This window comes from Glycine max, chromosome 18, assembly GCF_000004515.6.
Source record: "Glycine max cultivar Williams 82 chromosome 18, Glycine_max_v4.0, whole genome shotgun sequence".
Taxonomy (NCBI): Eukaryota; Viridiplantae; Streptophyta; class Magnoliopsida; order Fabales; family Fabaceae; genus Glycine; species Glycine max.
This window is the reverse complement of record NC_038254.2, coordinates 54,533,935-54,552,715: the sequence shown is the minus strand read 5'-3', so window position 1 is coordinate 54,552,715 and position 18,781 is coordinate 54,533,935. Positions and strand designations below refer to the sequence as shown.

The window sequence follows — 18,781 nt, the reverse complement described above, 5'->3', positions numbered from 1 at the left end:
CGGATTTTTGAGTCTTTACTATTTGCACATTTGGTACACTTGTCAAACGGTCAATATTATGACAGTTTGCATGGGATTCTGAGTTCGAACCTTATTGTCGTCATTGTACACACAGAAAAAATAAACTTTAAGGAATAAAAATTTAAAATTTTCTGTCCAAACTTTTCTTGAACTCAATTTTTATTTTGTTTCTCATTTTATTTGACTCCGATTGAAACAAAAGTTAAAAGACTACCCATCTGCACAGGAACTATTTTCTTTGCAAGGAAGCTATCCCAGTTATAGTTAATTATGCAACTTGGATACATTATATTTAATTATACAAGTCATGGTTATTAATTACAATAATTAATATATATTAATAACTTATAGAGTCAGGTCACAGCTTGATAATTACATTCAACACTGTACTTGATGATGGGAAAACTTAATTTGGCTTGTTGTAAGGGTGTGTTTGGAAACCCATTATAACTCAGTTGACTGGAGATTTCCCAATTTCTGATGCACAACCTGATCAGAAAGAAGGAAAGTGTTGGATTCACGTTCAGCTGCACTAAATGGAAAAATAAACACCCACTAAATTGGTTTTTATGGTTGATGAGAAATACAATAATATTTCAAGATAGGACTTTTGATATGTATGTTGTATTTGATTTAATAAATACAATAATATTCTCATTTTGATTTTTCAAGATGTCTATATCCTGAATGGTGCATATTACTTGTATGAGATTGGAAAATAAATAGCTAAAAACTGAACAGATTTCTTTATCATTGTAAAGGCACACACAGTAGATAGTCTTAATTTGCCTTTTGTTTCAACCTAATTAGCGAGAAAAGAATACAATGAGAAACAAAGTGGTCTTCCACACAAGCTCACCTGCTGTCCTTTTGACAGCAATAACAACAGCAGGTGCCATAGATCCCCATTAATTAACTGCATAGATGATACAAACCATTGTTGGTAAATGTGTGTTTTCCCAAAATTAGAACCCTTTAATTTTCCAGTTAGACCCACTTTTGGTTTCTGATTGATAATATTTTATTACCAAATAGATTATATAGTTGTCATGTTTGCGAAGAATGTTTCATCTTTTTACCCTAGCCATACTTCATTAGATCATTAAGAATAACACTTTTTACCACTGTTGTTTGCCTATTGACCTCCTCTAGAATCAGTAATTTAACTTCATCAATGTCTTTGTTACTTTGTGTTGTAACCTTGTTGCTTGAAACTATTTTCTTAGTTTCTAACAGCTGGACATTAAAAGTTAAGGTGTTTGCTTGATTAGTGTACGGGACAAAAATTTAAGCAGTGTGAATCTGTATATAGATTTGGTGCAAATCATACAAGTCTTGTTGATCCTTCTGGATCTTTGTATGTATGTTTTTAAATAATTCTAGTTTGTACGTTTTTGTTTCTTTCGTCCTTGTTTATTTCCTTTTTGTGATCGCAGAAACAGAACTCTCAATGGAGATGCGTGAATCTGGCAATCCTCCTTAGAGAAGCTTGATGTTGAGAATGTTTTGACATCTTTTTTTCATTATAGTTGATGATATTTGGGGTTCAACTGGCATGCTTGACTTTGTCATCAGTAAGTTTTTATGGTTGCATAATTTTGTGTCTTCTACGTTAAGAAAGAGAAGATGGAGCTAAAGATTTTATGGATACATAGTTTTTCCATTTCTGCAAGCATGAGCTCTTTGTTCATATAGTTATATTCCTTCACTTACTTTTTTGTGCTAGGAGGATACACATGAACCTTCAGTAATATTGGTGCTTCTACTTGTTCAGCAATTTAAAAATTGGTATGTTAGTACAACAGAAGATGCAAGAAGGGTTCTCTTTAGAATGTAAAATTCAAGATGAAGCTGTGCGACTGGGTGTTTTACTGTTTTCTATGCCGAATGTCTAGTTGAGCTACCAAGTATCCATCTAGGTATTCACTACGCATTTTTAGTAAAAAAAAAACTTTGAATATAGGTAATAGAGTGTAGAAGCTAATATCTCTCAAACCAATGCTGAATCTGAGACTTGCAGAACATAAAATTAGTAGGGGCAGTGGTACACAGAACAAAGGCCTCCTCTGGCTGCCCAATGCTTAGAAAACATAGAGTACAACAAAAGTTTAGGAATGACGTATCTCAACAAGGGCACTTAGATATTGAAGATCTTGTTAATCATGAAAGAATATTCTTATAATAGATGAGGCTCATAATTTCTGATTTATTGATCCATTTATATTTTGTACATGTTTGACAATTACTTAATTTTGCGAACAATTATTTTTAAAAATAAAACTAATACAAGCATTCACATTAACCACATAAATTCTTAGACAATACAGAAGGCAAAGAGTGAGGTTCCACCCGTATAGCTGAAAACAACACCAGTATATCCATGACCCACATATATGCATCCATTGCTGATTGACATGCCTCCATAAGCACTGCCTCCAGTTTTATAGGACCATAAAATTTTCCCACTCTTGGCATCAATTGCATATATCAACCCCAGTCTATCCGCGGATCCAGCAAAGACAACTTCATTTGCAACACTAACAGGGCCATTAGCAGTGGTTTTACTAGGATTAGCCGTCAACCATAGAACTCTACCATTTCTAGCATGCATTGCCACTCATCCACCAGCCGTGGTAATCACATTTGATGGTGCAAAAGTGAAATTTTTGGCATCAGAATTGACGAAGTTTGTGTAAACTGTCTTTTCATCAGTTGTGGCACCCAATGATCCACCTCCTTGAACCCCATCCAGCTCAGCTTCCTGAAAAAGAAACTGGGAAAAAAAACATAACACAACAAGAAGAAAACGAATACGACAAATAAGGGAAAAATTAGATTCTATAAAATATACACCAGTGGTTCATTGCAAGGTAGAGAAAAACAGAAGACTACATCATTATAAATTATCTATTACCATAGACCAAACAATGTTGGCATTGTTGCGATCTAAAGCCCATGCATAAGCACTTTTTTGGACTGCAACAACAATACCTTTCTTGGTTCGATTTATATATGTGGTCAACATCATTGGTGCTTCACCAAAATCAGCATTTGGCCGGAGACCTTGGTGAGGACAATTAGAAGTTGAAACATTTCTACAATATAATATCCATACATCATAGCTTCTTAACTAGCAGTACCATATGATCTTCCCAGAATTCAGATCAAGGGCTAAGATTGAATTGGAGTGGCTGTCTGGTTCAATACACTCGTCTGTTTGAGTAGGTCCAGTTCGATAAATCTGTCTCTCTCGACACTGACGTATGCGTAATGGGGTAGAATAGAGGTTCCCAGTGGCAATATAGACACGGTTTCTTTTAACATCAAAGGAAGGGCTGCTTCCCCAAACAGCAGCTCCTGCATATTCTCCTCTCGTGTTATTGTTACTTGGTAACGTATAGGTCTTCCACAACATGGCACCAGATTGAGCATCAAGTTTTACAAAACTTCCATGAAATGTGCTGCATTCGTCAATGGGTACAGATGATTCAGTTGAAGATATTCCAGTATAGTATTTTCTGTAGAAAGTTGAGTATAATGCAGCACAGGCAGAAAGATCACAACATATATGGATGCATTTAATGGCATTTTCATACAAGGGTACAGAAATAAATCTTAATCATGCACTTATCAATTTTTATTTTTTGAAAGGCAAATCAGAATTTATTCATTCAAAAAGGCCACGAATTGTGACCCAAGAGGTGACAGAATGTCTACACAAGATGAAAAAATAAACAAAACAATCAGGAAACATCCCTAATGCAATCTATGGGATTATTCAGAAATGAAGTCTTAAAAGATATCATAGAATAAAGTCCCTTTTAGGTAGAGGATGATGTTTTACTTGCCACTAAGTTCATTAGCAAGGTTAGAATAATGAATGGCAATTTGAATGGAGAAGGGCCAAGAGATTTACAGTAGTACTGACTCTTTGTAATATGTCCCAGACACGGTGATGAATGCTTCAGGATGGTAATCCAAAGTGGTTTTCCACACAAGCTCACCACTTGTTCTTTTGACACAAATAAGAACAGCAGGGCCATACATGTTAATTATCAGTAAATCATCTCTTGCCACTGTGGGAGTGGACCTTGACACAGTAATCAAATATTTGCGTTGAGCCACGACCAAATTCAACCCAAACCCACTAACTTACACCCCTAAATATTATATAAGACAATTGTCATTTTTTATATATTTAGACAAATATCATATTAATACAATAATCAAATACTAACTTAATACTCGTGCTGAATTCTTAGTTATTCATATGCATATATGTTATATTATTTTTTATTTGATTAATTGAAAATATATTTTATACAAATTGTAACATCTTATTTTTTGTAAAATAAATTAAAAAGAATTTTATTTAAAAATAAATTAGGAAAATAGTGAGATTTTTGTAATTAAATAAATAAAGAGAAATAATTTTATTAATTAAAATAATAGTTTTGAGGTAAATAAAATAAATATATGTTCTTAGAAAATAAAAATTATTTTTTATTTATTCATTTGATAGGGAATAAAATAGAGTTCATTTTTATAAGCAGAAGATAATAGACTAAAAGGTTAGTTTGATAGGGAATAAAATAAAGTAAATAATAGACTAAGAGTACCATAGCTATAAATAGAGATGTATCAGGTTAATTTTTACATTTTACGATACATCTTTATGCTATCTATTCTTCTCAAATTTGTTTTTCCTTCTCCCTCTCCCAAAATCTTCTTTTTTTTCCCGAATACACTCAAACCTATATCAGTAAAACTAAGATTTCGAACTCATTTACCATTGGATCATCGTGAAATTTGAATATCGAATTTAGAACTCATTTCCGCACACTCACACCGTTGGGATTTACGAAATAATGTCTGTGGAAAGAGAATTATTCCTTGCACAAAGACAGTGAAATGGAGACCCCAATCCTCTTAGAAATCCTAGCACAACAACCAGAGGAAAAACTTGAGAAATCTTAGGAAATTGTTAGAGATGTCGATATCGCTGTTGAACTACACGCGTGAGCCTGCTTAGAGGTAAAGGATGAGTTTATCGCAATTGAGGTTAGAAAGAGCATATGTATGGATCCTTAGAGTATCAAATTGAGGTTTATTTTGGGATGTTTATTGTATTGTAATTCTTCTTTTACGATTATAATTACAAGATTGTTGTGTTTGATGGGTCAACCGATGTCCTGATACTAATTGGTTGATAAAATTGAGTGTTCTTAGTGTTTTCGTGTTTTTGACCTATGATTTTGATTCCTTTGATTTTGATATGATTATGTGAAATTGTTTGAGAAGTTTTACTCCTCATGTTGTGAGAAGTACTTTTGTATAATTTGTTTGTGTTTTGGACAAGATTTACTAGATTAGCGTGATAAATTATTATATTAGGATCATGAAATTGTGATTGAAATTGTGTGTAAGGAAAAAATTGAGCATGTGTTAATCTGTGGAACACACGTGAGCATGTGATGATGGATTGTGACATTGTGAGATGTTAAATTGTGGACATGGGATATGGTTGTGTGATAACTACGAAATTTGAGTTAATTTGATAGTCAATTTTGACTAATAATAATTACAATTTCTTCACTTTATTGTTGTTTTTAATAAAATAATGAAGAAATTAATATCTTTATAATTTTTTATCAGCAGAAGATAAAAGAAGAAGATCTTAAGTGCTTTGGAGGAAAATTGATGCAAAAACTTGAAGAGAAAACCTTAAAGAAAAGTTAAAGATTGGGATAGCTCGCTTAGCATACAAGACGGGTCTAACGCATCTCCTCGCTTAGCGGCTAGCTCACGCTAAGCGCGAAAAAGGTCTGCGAAGAAGCCCAAAGGCGCGCTTAGCATGAAAGCCTCTCATGGCTATGAGAAACTAAACCCCCTAGATTGGGAGCCTAACAAATATAACTTCTTTTAATATCTATTAAATACAATTACTATTTCTATTGTCTATTTTTTGCTCTTCATCTTTATTGTAGGTCTAATCATTCATGCATTAGTTTTAGGGGTTATACATTGGGAAATGATAATTTCTAAAGAACTAGAAAAGGATATTTAAACAATTTATTGCTAGGGATAGAGTGACTTTGTTTGCCTTTGCATACATCTTCATACTTCATGTGATTTATTATTCTATCTTTGCAAAGGGATTTGGAAGAGAGAATAGATAAATTAGGCTCTTCATCGTGAGGGATCAAGGTTGAGTATTTTAGTAGATGTGGGTGGAAATTAGAATAATATTAAATAGAAAAACACATTAATATTACATCAATGGTAGTTAGGCGTGCTAGGCCTCAACATATTTAAATTATGAATTTATCTATAAGCATCATTATCTCTATCTTCTACATTACTTATATTTTACTTTAATCTCTTATCTCGTTAAATTTTTATCTTATCTCCTAATCTTATATTTTAAATTTCTTATTCTTTTTATCTCTCACTTTCTTTAAATTTTACATTTAAATTTCTTATCTCTTGCTTGTAAATTAGGTTTGCATCAATCTAAGTACAAGCAAAGTCCTTGTGGATTCGATACTCGAACTTCCAAGTACTTTATTACTTGAGACAATTTGGTGCACTTGTCAATGAGTTAACATTGTGAATAAGTGTGAGTTATACTATAATCCGAATGGTGTTTACCTTGAAAAAAAATGTTTATGCGCGAGGTGTTAAAATGAAAGTGTAGGGTTCTAAATTAGGAACCTGAAGTATTAAATTATAGCGCAATGTGTTAAACATGTTTAAAAATAAGTGTGAGGTCATGGATATTATATAATTCATTAGCAGTGTTTGTGTGCAAAAGTTATTTTAGGAGTTGGACGTGAATCAGGAAGGTGGGACCCTAACGGATTCTTCGAAGTCTAGGTCTTGGAGGTAAATACACTCTATTTGAGTGCTTCTTTAACCTATGTTGATCCCATATGGTTGGAACATTCTCGCAAAATAGAGTGATCCTAACTGGTCACCTTATGATTTTATTTAGTGAAAGTGACCTGACATACTCATTGTGTGGCGTATCTTGTTATGTACTCCTAAGTGTCCTAGTGTTATTTTTCACTGACATGGTACTACATTGCATATAGCTTGAGTCTTAGTATAATTGTTGCATAACACCTGTGAATTGTTTATTATGAAATTGGTGAGTATTGTTACGTCTTGAGTTAAGTGTGTGATTCATGTAAAATGTGATTGGTGATTGAAAAATGAATTTTAAATGATAAAGTGGTGAAGTGACATGAATTGTATTAAGTTGAGTTATGTTATAAATATTTTCTATAATGTATTTTATTTAGAAATGTGATAACTCACTCCTTATGTGTTGTTTGTGTTTGGATCATGTGATGATCTCGAACCTTGTGTTTATGGAAACAAATGACTAGGTGGATGACTTTAAAGAACCTTGGCCTAAAGGATGTTGGGACACAATACTTTGATAGGATGTGACATTGAGGCATGAGTTTCTATTTTAATTATATGATGTTCAAAACATGTTATTTTACTTTATTTTATTCCGCTACTTAACTTTAGTTCTTTTGTAAACTTGGACGGTCTTCATTTAAGTCAAATATGTTTTTAATAAGTTTTGTTTGATAACTTGAGTTCTTTTGTAAACTTGGACGGTCTTCTTCAATAAATATCTGATTTTTGTATTTATTTTCTAATAAATTTTTGTTTTAGGTTAAGTCTCTAAGAAAATAAAAATTTTATTTTTGATCCTTAATATTTTATTTTAGTCCCTGATAAATTAGTGAATTTTGTTTTAGTCCTGACTAATAACAAATAAAAAAATAAATAAGAAATAAATACAAAATTTACTAATTTATCAAAAACTAAAATAAGTGTTAAGGACAAAATATCAAATTATTGTTTTATTAAAAACTCAACGAAAAAAATTATTAGAAAATAAACAAAAAAAATTAAATATTTATTACAAAGATAAAAAATATATTTAAACTAAAAAATGATTTAATGTTTTGAATTCAAAGTCAAATATTTTAATATCTAGCTGTCCTCATCCTTAGGCCAATTTTCTTCACGGAAAATGATCAATCCACATCCCAAGGGTAATTGATATCTAGAGAGAAAACAAATGAAATAGAAGTGATAGAAATGTAGGTATGTATAGTAGATAATAAGACTGATAAAGAGAGATAAAGAGAAATAATCGAATATTAATAAAATATTTGATATGTTACAGTGTTTATATATTATTATTCTTTCTTCTCCATATACATATATATATATATATATATATATATATATATATATATATATATATATATATATATATATATATATATATATGCGTGTGTGTGCAGTTCTCTTTGAAACAAATTCCTCAAACATAAATCTCAATAATTGGAATAAGCCAAAATAGAATTGAAAAATAGGAACTGAAACACAAAATTTAAACATGGAAAACCCTTAGCTGATAAGAAAAAAACCACAAACAAGACTAAAGAGGAAACAATTACACTCCTCTCTTATAATAGAATAATGCACCTAAATTTCTATAAAGTAGATGAAACACTTATATGTTTTTCTCCCTTGAGTGGGATGCAAATAATGATCAAATGGGTTGCTATTAATTTACAGCCAACAATTTGAGTTTAAGCATTGAATGTCGTTAAAAAGCATATCTATCGTCCAACCAATTCACCGGCCTAGCATATGTAGAGGTATATAGATTTCGCCATCCATGCCTTATTTTCCTTTTATGCCACCAAAGTGGCTTTACCTCTCACAATGTCCCACTTAAATTCACTATTCTGATCTTTCAAAAAATCTCTCTACCTTGACAATTCCTTGTTGCACACGTTTTTTATAATACACAAGGAGTGACACCATATATATAAACTTTTTTTTTTAATTATTGACTTTGCCATAGCATTTGCTAGGTTATATTTGGTGTTAATTTTCTGCACATCTATGCTCCTTTCTTCTACTAATTCTTGAACAAAGAGATATTGGATGTACTGTGAACTTTGTCCTAGAATGAAAGGATGGATTCCTTGTAATGTGAGACACTCTGATAGGCATAATACACAAAAATCTTCTATGGATTATGCCTCAATCCCGATCCTAGTATTTTCTTCTCTCTAAGGTTTCTCCCAAATCAATCTCAAAACCATCTATTTATACCTAAGGTTTAGAAAAGATGCATATCACCATGCGCTTCTGCAGGAATTCCACGCCATGCTAGTTTGTGTGGAATTCTACCAACAATTCTCCTATGTGACAAACGCACACATCAATTTTAGTATTTACCTCTCAATTGAGCGAGGGGTGCATTATAAATTTCACACACACACATCAATTTTAGTATTTGCCTCGATCGAGCTAGGTGTGCACAAACTCAATAAATTTCACATACACACTCATCAATTCAACGTTGACCTAGATCAATTTAGGCATGCACTGACTCAATATATTTCACCCTAATTTTAGTAGTGACCACAATGGAGTTAGACATGCCTGACTCACTAAATCATTTATATTATATCATTAATTATGATTAATAACCATGACTTGCATAACCAAACAATTAAAATCATCTAATAGTTTGCCTGAAATATACTTTATCCATTCCACCTACTTTATACGACATTTTAGAAGAAAAAAAATATTTCTAATTATAGAAGGCTATAATCTTTTTTCTCTTAAAATTATAGAAGGCAATACAAACTAAAACATAGTTAGGCCACTTTTGTTTTCCATATACACGCGGGTATCTTTGAAATAAGTTTCTCAAACATATATCTTGGAAATTGCTACACCATCTCTAGATTCAATTCCATGAGACCACCTAAATACAGCATGCACTTGGATCTTCGTTTGCTGTTATTTTATGTCGTTCATGCTGTAGTAATGGTCTTTGCAGCAAACTCTGATGTATGATACTGACTCCCATTCTATCGATTTGTTAATTCCCTAAAGCTCTTGCATGTGTAACTAGCTAGTTTTAAAGATTACTCTCATTAATTAAAATTATCTAAATATTGGTTCCCATTTTCTTCTTGCTTTTAGGGGCCTAGGCATCAATCACAAGACTGGTTAAACCACGGTGGAGATTTGTTCAACAGGCGATATGCTTACAAAGAGCGTAAGATTAGCCCCAAAACAGCACCGAACCTACGTTTGAAGTGGAAATTCTATGCAGGCAGAGACATCACTGCAACACCAGCCATATATGATGGTACCCTTTATTTTCCAAGCTGGAATGGAAACATCTATGCAGTTAAAGAAGCCGATGGATCACTTGTTTGGAAGCAGAGCTTGCAGAAATTGACAGGTCTGAAAGCACCTGATGGCCTTGTTGAGAATGTAAATTCGACAGTGTCACGGTCAACTCCCACAGTGGCTGGGGATTTACTGATAATTGGTGTCTATGGCCCTGCTGCTGTTATTGCACTCAAAAGAAAAACCGGTGAGCTTGTGTGGAAGACCATTTTGGATTACCATCCTGCAGCACTCATCACCATGTCTGGAACGTACTACAACAGGTCAGTACTACTGTAAATGTTCTCCATTCATAATCTCATTCATTCTAACCTTGCTAATGAATAAGTGGCAAAGAAAACATCATCTTCTACCTGTAATTAACTTTGATCTATCTTCAAGATCTCCATTAATAAATCTGTTCTGATAAAGAATTTAAAGATTTTAATTTCCAGTTTTCTCAGCTATAACACTCCAATAATTCATGGTAAATTAACGAAGAGACAAATTAATCAACTAACGATGCTTTTGAGAAAATAATTTAGTTAAAGAGGACAAAACTTAAATACAATTAATACTACATATGTTTTTGTTGATGTTCTCTAATCAAAAATGGAGTTTCACTCGAGTAAATATTTATGTTTACCTTTAATAAACCTTCATTACACATATTACCAAATTAAAACTCCAATTCTAATGAGAGTACCAAAAGAAACATTTACCGTGTATTTGGATACAGTATTTAAAGAGGGTAATTAATTTTTTAGGGTATTTGAATTGATACTCAGGAAAATGTTTCATCAGAATATTTCTTTAAATTTCTATTCCTTTTTTAAAATAAGGAATTTACAATTTCACTAAAATAGGTGGAATTTCAAATTCCACCCGTCACACCACACACTTCTTTTCTCTCGGTTCTGTTGCTTATTGATGATAGAAGATTACTCCACGAGATTGATTTTCAGCGACCTCCTACAACTGAAAACTCATCGGTGCACGATATTCCTTAACCGGGATGAGGGCACAAATTGAAAAACTCAACACTCGAGCATCCTTTGCTGTGGAACTTTGATAGACATGGCACACACACAATGTTGATCGCTGCCAGCAGGTATGTTTCACCGATATACAAGTTCTGACATCCTCACCACCACCGTCGACAATGTCGACACGGATCCCTCAACGTGGTGGTGTCGTGACTCCTCGCTGTCAATACTATCAGTGTTGCAAAGCTTCAAACATGGTTAATGCTTGGTCTTCGGTCCATCAATGAGAATATTGCAATAGTTAAAATTTTGGACCATTGTCGTTGAAGAAGTTTCTTAGGTAGAAGAATATAGTGGAGACGAATCAATTGAGTTTTGAAAGGATGAGAAGTAGATATTAACCAAATGATTCAAATTAAATTAATAGCCCAAAAAGATTATTTTTGCAATTGAATGAAATTTGATTTTCTTCATTTAAATTACTTTGCATTTTAAATTCTCTGTTATTTTAAAACTCTCAATCCAAACACAGGGTTAAGGAACTTCTTTTAAGTTGTGAACATAAAAATCATTTTGCCGGTTAATCTATTTCTTTTTTTTATATAATTAATGATGTTGACAAATTAATTTATTATAAAAGTGAAAAGAAAAAGGAAAACAAAGGAAGAAAGATTTCATCCCATCACTTACTAAAATAATAATTGTTAAAATATGAATTTTTCTAAAAGTTAGATTCTAAGATTTCATGAGACTGCACAACTCTCCCTGCTTTTTCAATATTTACAACAACATCCCTTATAGGACTTTAAGCAAAATTTTGTGTAAAATTTTTGAAGAAGTTAAGGGAAGTTTGTGTAATACATAAGAGATGTTAGCGTAATATTTTTCAAATAATTAAGGAAATTAGTATAAGGGATAGAAAATAAAGATTTTGTGCAATCTTACAAAACCTCGGGGGTGCCAGTTAATTTACTATTTTCAGAAATTAGCAGCACCAGGTATACGCAATAATCAGATATTCATGACTTTAAATTTTACTATTAGTTTTGAATAATTAATGGTAAAAACTATTCTAAAACACAAACAGTAAAATTTTTACTAGTATTTATGTTAATACATTAGTTTTTATCACACAAAAATTATAGTAACAATTATTCTAAAACACAAACAGTTGATAAATACCCCAACTGTTGATAAATGACACTTTTATTATGTGCGATCATACATATTGACAAACATGAGACATCAAGTGAGATGAAGGGAAAATATAATGTTGAGTTACAAGTGTGAGGTGAAGTCTCACATCGGGTAAAAGTGAAAAGGTTAAATATCAGATAAGTGAGAAGAAAACTTATAAACTTACTTGAGTCTTAAAGTTTTGGGTTAGAGTGTGATGTCGGTTTTCTTATGTGATGGCTCGTGGTCCACAGGGGTACCCATCGAATATCTCCAACATATGAATGATTAGAACCAGGGTGAAAGTCAAAATTAAAAACATCGAATAATAATCATTTTGATAAGTGAGATGGATGAGCTTTATTAAATGGATGACTGACTTTCTAAAATGGTAAAGTAATCTTTAAATTTTGATATTTATATGATTAATATTTATTTTTTTATATGCATTTAAAATTGGATTAATTAAATACATCTACATGTTTTGCATTATGCTCAACTCTCCACAGAGGTTATTATGTTGGAACATCTTCACTGGAGTCTCTTGTACCCCTTGAGAAATGCTGCACATTCCGTGGAAGTTTTGTAAAACTTAATCCTCGATCTGGTGCCATCTACTGGAGGACGTATACGTTACCAGATAACAAAAACACAAAAGGAGAATATGCAGGAGCTGCCATTTGGGGAAGCAGCCCTTCCATTGATGTTGAAAGAAACCTCGTCTATATTGGCACTGGGAACCTCTATTCTGCCCCGTTGCGCATACAACAGTGTCGAGAGAGACAACTTAATCAAACTCAGCCTACTCAACAAGACGAGTGTGTTGAACCAGACAACCACTCCAATTCAATCTTAGCCCTTGATTTGGATTCTGGGAAAATCATATGGTACCGCCAGTTTGGAGGCTACGATGTATCAATCTTACCATGTAGTGATACTTCAACACCCAGTCCTGATTGTCCTCCTCTAGGAGACAAACCAGATATTGATTTTGGGGAAGCACCAATGATGTTGACCATATACATAAATCGAACCAAGAAAGATATTGTTGTTGCGGTCCAGAAAAGTGGCTTTGCATGGGCTTTAGATCGGAATAATGGCAACCTCATTTGGTATAAGGTAACAGATAATTTATAGTATAATAGTTTTCTATTCTTCTCCCCCTCCCTCCCACCCCACTTTTCAACGAACAACTGGTGGATATTCTTTAAATCATCATTTGTTTATATCTCCACTATAATAACTGCAAAAACTTACGTACTGCAATATTTTCAATCAAAACATGATATGAGAGATAATTCAGTTTGTTTATAATAAGTGTCAAGTGATGATCTATCAACATTCATATATATCAAAGGCAAACACTCTATCAAGGCCTATTTTTTTTTTCTCTTTCTATTAAGTCATATCACGTATCATATCTACATAAGTATTCTTTTCTCTCTCTATATGCCACGTATATGTTAGGTGTTCATAAATTATTTTTCATTTGTAATATAACTGTGATACTCTGACACCTTAAATATAAACTTGATATATACGCGTGCGCCTCTAACTCGTTATCAATTGGAAAACTATACATTCATTCATTTTTTTTCTTCTTCATTTTGTTCTTTTTCTTTATTTGTTTTTTTTTTAATTAATTTACAGAAAGCTGGACCCTACGGCCTTGCAGGAGGTGGATCATGGGGTGCAGCAACTGATGAAAAGAGGATTTACACCAACATTGTCAATTCTGATGCCAAAAATTTCACTCTTGCACCATCAAATAAGATTACAACAGCTGGTGGGTGGGTGGCAATGGATGCCAACAATGGTAGAGTTCTATGGTCAACAGCTAACCCCGGTAATAGCACTGCTTATGGCCCTGTTAGTATTGCAAATGAAGTTGCCTTTGCTGGATCCGCGGATAGAATGGGATACATATATGCAATTGATGCCATGAGTGGGAAAATTTTATGGTCCTATAAAACTGGAGCCAGTGTCTATGGAGGCATGTCAATCAGCAATGGGTGCATATATGTAGGTCATGGATACAATGTTGCTTATGGGTATTCCTTGAACTTAACGAGTGGAAAGTTTCTCTTTGCCTTCTGTGTCTAACAATTAGTGTGATTAATACGCGTGTTTGTATTAGTTTTATTTTAAAGAATAATTAATTTTTATTAGCTTTTCTAAAGAAAAAAGCTATTAAAAATTATCTGTTTCAAAGTTATGTGATTATCAATTAAGTAAAAATTATAAATGGATTAATATAAAACGGAAACTACTATTCTGATATATATTTTCCTTCCTGTGTTTCTCTATATTTAATAGAATTTTAAACATTTATTTAATAATTATCATTAAGTATGATCATAAGTCTAGAGATACGCAAACAAAAGATACCATGAACAAAACATAAAGCTTAAGTCAGAACAATATATTTATACAAACTTGTAACAACCTTATCATTTGTGTTTTATTAAATAAGCCAAAAATAATTTTTGAAGCCAAGTGATAGCATAAGAACCCTATCAGTTGTGTTAGGTGTATCAATTTTTATTCCTTATATGTTATCTCATTCCCAAAATCTCTCTCTCTCTCTCTCTCTCTCTCTCTCTCTCTCTCTATATATATATATATATATATATATTGTAAGTTCAAGTTGAATTTAAATCTTACTCACCAAAAGTCGTTGTTACAAGTGGTCCGTCACTTAGCTCCTCAACCAAGATCCGAGCCTTGTTACAAGTGGTTCGTCACTTAGTTCCTCAACCAAGATCCGGGCTTTAATCTCCGACTTGAATATGGAATCGTCAATGATACAATCAATGAGAATATACAACCGTTTTTACGTTTTCTACCATGTTTTCTTTCTCGGTATCATGAGCCCTTTGTCTCTTTCCACCACCATTGAAAAGTCAGACTCGTACACTCACAAAAATTATCCCTTCCCACAGTTTGCTCTGGCATGTTGGACAGACCGACAGAGATAACTACAAATTGTTGATGTCTGCTACTCACTGCTTAAACGTAAAAAATTGGCTGGTTACATCTTTAGAACCAAAAGACCTCCTAAAGAGTTTATCAGTAGTGAAGGTAGAATTAAGTCTAGCTCGGGATTTGAAGAATGGACAACAACGACTAATAAACTGCTACTTGGATGGTTACTAAACTCCATAACTCTTATTAGCATTGCAAAACTGTTACTTCACATTGAAATCTCACGACAGCTTTGGTAAGAGGCTCAAAGCTTAGTTTGAGCACATACGATATCCAAGATCACATTCCCCAAAATGAAGTTCCATAAAACAAAAAAGAAAGATTGAAAATGGATGATTACTTTAATAAAATTAAGTGCACAGAATGTAACCTTGCACTTGCAGGAAGTCCTGTCTCTACGTTGGATTTGAACACTCAAGCGTGCTCAAGTTTGGACAGTGAATACAATCAAATTGATGTTCAGTTGTTAAACAAATAACACCTTACTAGGGTTGAAATTTAGGCTCAACTTGTCACATTTAAAAAATAGGATGGATTGGAGCTTATCAACAATCTGTCCAATTTGAACTTGAATCCCTCTGCCAACATAGCAACAAATGTACACAATTAATATATATAGGAGGTTGAACCAGTGGACTTGGAGAGGAAAAAACTAGAGAGTTCCATGAAGAGGAAGAAGATGTGGCAAATTCTCTAAAGATAGTTTTTTTTTATCAGGCGGTGTGTTGCAAACCCAATCATTCGTTACCGCAAGTTTGATAAAAGCTATATGGGTCAACAATGAAAGACGTTAGATAAGGCAAATCATATCCATAGTGTCTGCGTAGTCTGCACCCAGTATTGTTAGGTTCTAGATTGGTATTTTGATTGCAGAGCTAGCAACTATGTTACACATGCTCCAGACATACTTTAAGAATTCGATTAACATAATGGTAAGGATCGCTTGACTAGTTGGCATTTGGTAATGGTGCAAGCCTTAAAATTCATGCCACTAGTCATACTGCTCTTAATTAACACTCCTCAAATGCCCCTATATCATAAGCATATTATGTATGAACTTATGATCACAGAATCTTTTCTCAATTAACTTCTAACAATGACATCTGGGTTGAGTTTCGCAGTTCAACTTGCTTTGCGAATCACAAAATGAAGGGAAGGTCTTAGTGGAAGGGAAAATTAATTAAGGATGGCCTTTATCAACTACATAGCGTTCTGGAGTCAGTGAACACAGATCTTCATGCGCTTTTCTATCAATAAAAGAGATTTGACACAAGAAACTACCGGTTAGCCTGTTTTGTCACATTAGCAGTGCTGTTACTAGGGTTAGCAGTGGACCATAAAATCACTAGCCCACAATTAAATTACATGGGTTAGGACCAGAAGGAGGACAATTAGGGCTTGAAGCATTGTTGCATGCAACGAACCACACGTCGTAGCCTCCTAACTGGCGGTACCATGTAATATTCCCAGAGTTCAAATCAAGGGCCAAGATAGAATTTGAATGGTTTTCTGGTTCAATACACTCATCTGGTTGAGTAGGCTTAGTTTGATTGTTTTGTCTTTCTTGACATTCAAGTATGTGTAATGGGGCAGAATAGAGGTTTCCAGTGGCAATATAGACATGGTTTCTGTAAACATCAATGAAGGGGCTGCTTCCCTAACTTGCAGCTCCTGCATAGTCTCCTCTCGCGTTATTGGTATCTGGTAACATATAGGTCTTCCACAAGATGGTACCAGATCGAGCATCAAGTTTTACAAAACTTCCACGAAATATACAGCATTTCTCAATGGTTAAGCTTTCATCCAGTGAAAATGTTCCCACATAGTAACTTCTGTGGAGAGTTCAGAACAAATGCACAATAAATAAGACGAAAAGGTCAAAACAAGTGATTCAGAGGACTATCAAAAAATCCATTAGGGTCTCTCAAATGGTAAATATTTAAGTAATATAGATGAAGTTTTATATTGAAAACTCATTGATGTAATTATATACCGAAGAAAAAGTGATATTTAAAAAAAATAGAAGACAAATTGTATTCATACTTAAATTTTACAAAGTATTAAAAAAAAAGAGAAGCTATAAGACAGGGTAATTAATGTGACGGAGAGAGATAGAAAATATATATAATGTTATAAATCAAATACATATAATATATTTAAAATAATAAATTTATTTAAGTTAAATCTATTTATTTAAATTATTATAAAAATTACATAATGTATATTTATTTATTTATTTCTACTTATTTTTTCACTCATCTAAATAAACAGAGAGAAATGATTTTTTTTCTTATTTATATTCATCTAAATAATGAATATTTTATTTTTTATTTCTTTCCCTTTTGTTTTGTCTTTATTTCACTTTTAATCCAATGAAAATCGTAGGAGGAAGCCGTGTGTGAAACATTAATTGTTTCCTTTCTTGTATCCTTTCACTACAAGAAGTTCCTTCGAAATTTCTGTACTGATCAAACTGTCAAATTTTTCAATATGTAGAAAGAATGATTAAAGTGGGAAAATATAAAACAAGAATAAATTAAGCATGTTAATTACTTCATTCATGTAAATCACTTGTCGCATCCTGCTAGTAAGAAAAACTTGTCGCATCCTGTTTTTTTAATTAAAAATGATGATGACCACTAGAAAAAATTATTAGTTGGTGTTTTTAGTCAGATATTAATTTCTTTATTGGGGTGAGGAAGCAAGAAATGATAAAGATAATTTTAATATACCATGGATGAGAGAGCACAAAAAAGGAAGTTTTTTAATCAAAATGACACGGTCCAATTTACATTGAGAACAAAGCCAGTTCCATGTAGTCCTGTCAGATTCTGCAAGTTCTGCTTCCAAACAAGCGATCCGTCAGCTTCTTTAACAACCGCATAGATGTCACCATTCAAGCTTAACTGAAAAATAAAGGGTGCTATTATATATGGCAGGTGTTGCTGTGATATCTTTTCCAGCAAAGCATTCCCACTTCAAACATAGGTTTGGCGCTGTTTCGGGGCTGATCTTACGCTCTTTGTTAGCATATCTTCTGTTGTACAAATCTCCACCATGGTTTAACCAGTTTTGTGATTGTTGTCCAAGCCCCTCAAAACAAGAAATTAATCAATGAATAGTAACTTAGATTGATTTTAATTCATGAGGAGTATATATACAATATTGGGAATTAACGATATAGAGGAAAATGAATATCGTACATCTGACCTTGCCACACGGACTACTACTGCATAAACACAAAACAACAATAAACAAAGAACTAAGCGCATGTTGTATTTTGGCTGTGGCTTGGAAATGGATCCTGAAGGAAGTGTGGCAACTAGCAAGATATAATATATGTTTGGAAAACTAATTATATTATGTCAAAGAGACTCAATTAT

The 18,781-nt window shown here is 33.0% G+C and overlaps 1 protein-coding gene and 2 pseudogenes across 2 annotated transcripts; 1 reads left to right on the top strand and 2 right to left on the bottom strand.

The window, feature by feature from the left end:
• Positions 1-2,335: 2,335 nt before the first annotated feature.
• On the bottom strand, positions 2,336-3,049 carry LOC112997638 (uncharacterized; annotated as a pseudogene).
• A 102-nt stretch (positions 3,050-3,151) lies between these two features.
• LOC102670473 (polyvinylalcohol dehydrogenase-like) lies at positions 3,152-18,509 on the bottom strand (annotated as a pseudogene).
• Positions 9,713-14,674, top strand: LOC102668917 (polyvinylalcohol dehydrogenase). 2 transcript variants are annotated; one of them, XM_026126664.2, is made up of 4 exons: positions 9,713-9,924; positions 10,060-10,535; positions 12,923-13,532; positions 14,089-14,497. In XM_026126664.2, the coding sequence occupies exons 1-4, from the start codon at positions 9,829-9,831 to the stop codon at positions 14,356-14,358; spliced, it is 1,452 nt and encodes a 483-aa protein (XP_025982449.1). In that variant the 5' UTR covers positions 9,713-9,828; the 3' UTR covers positions 14,359-14,497. The 2 variants fall into 2 exon arrangements, with proteins under 2 accessions (XP_025982449.1, XP_006602900.1); XM_006602837.4 differs by having other exon boundaries at positions 9,715-9,924; positions 14,064-14,674.
• Positions 18,510-18,781: the final 272 nt, after the last annotated feature.

Bases quoted from the DNA above. Each gene is read 5' to 3' on its own strand.
- LOC102668917 (XM_006602837.4), top strand. From the start codon at position 9,829: ATGAGACCACCTAAATACAGCATGCACTTGGATCTTCGTTTGCTGTTA. The intron at 9,925-10,059 runs GTATGATACTGA...TCTTGCTTTTAG, and splicing joins TCTTTGCAGCAAACTCTGAT to GGGCCTAGGCATCAATCACA. The intron at 13,533-14,063 runs GTAACAGATAAT...ATTAATTTACAG, and splicing joins GCAACCTCATTTGGTATAAG to AAAGCTGGACCCTACGGCCT.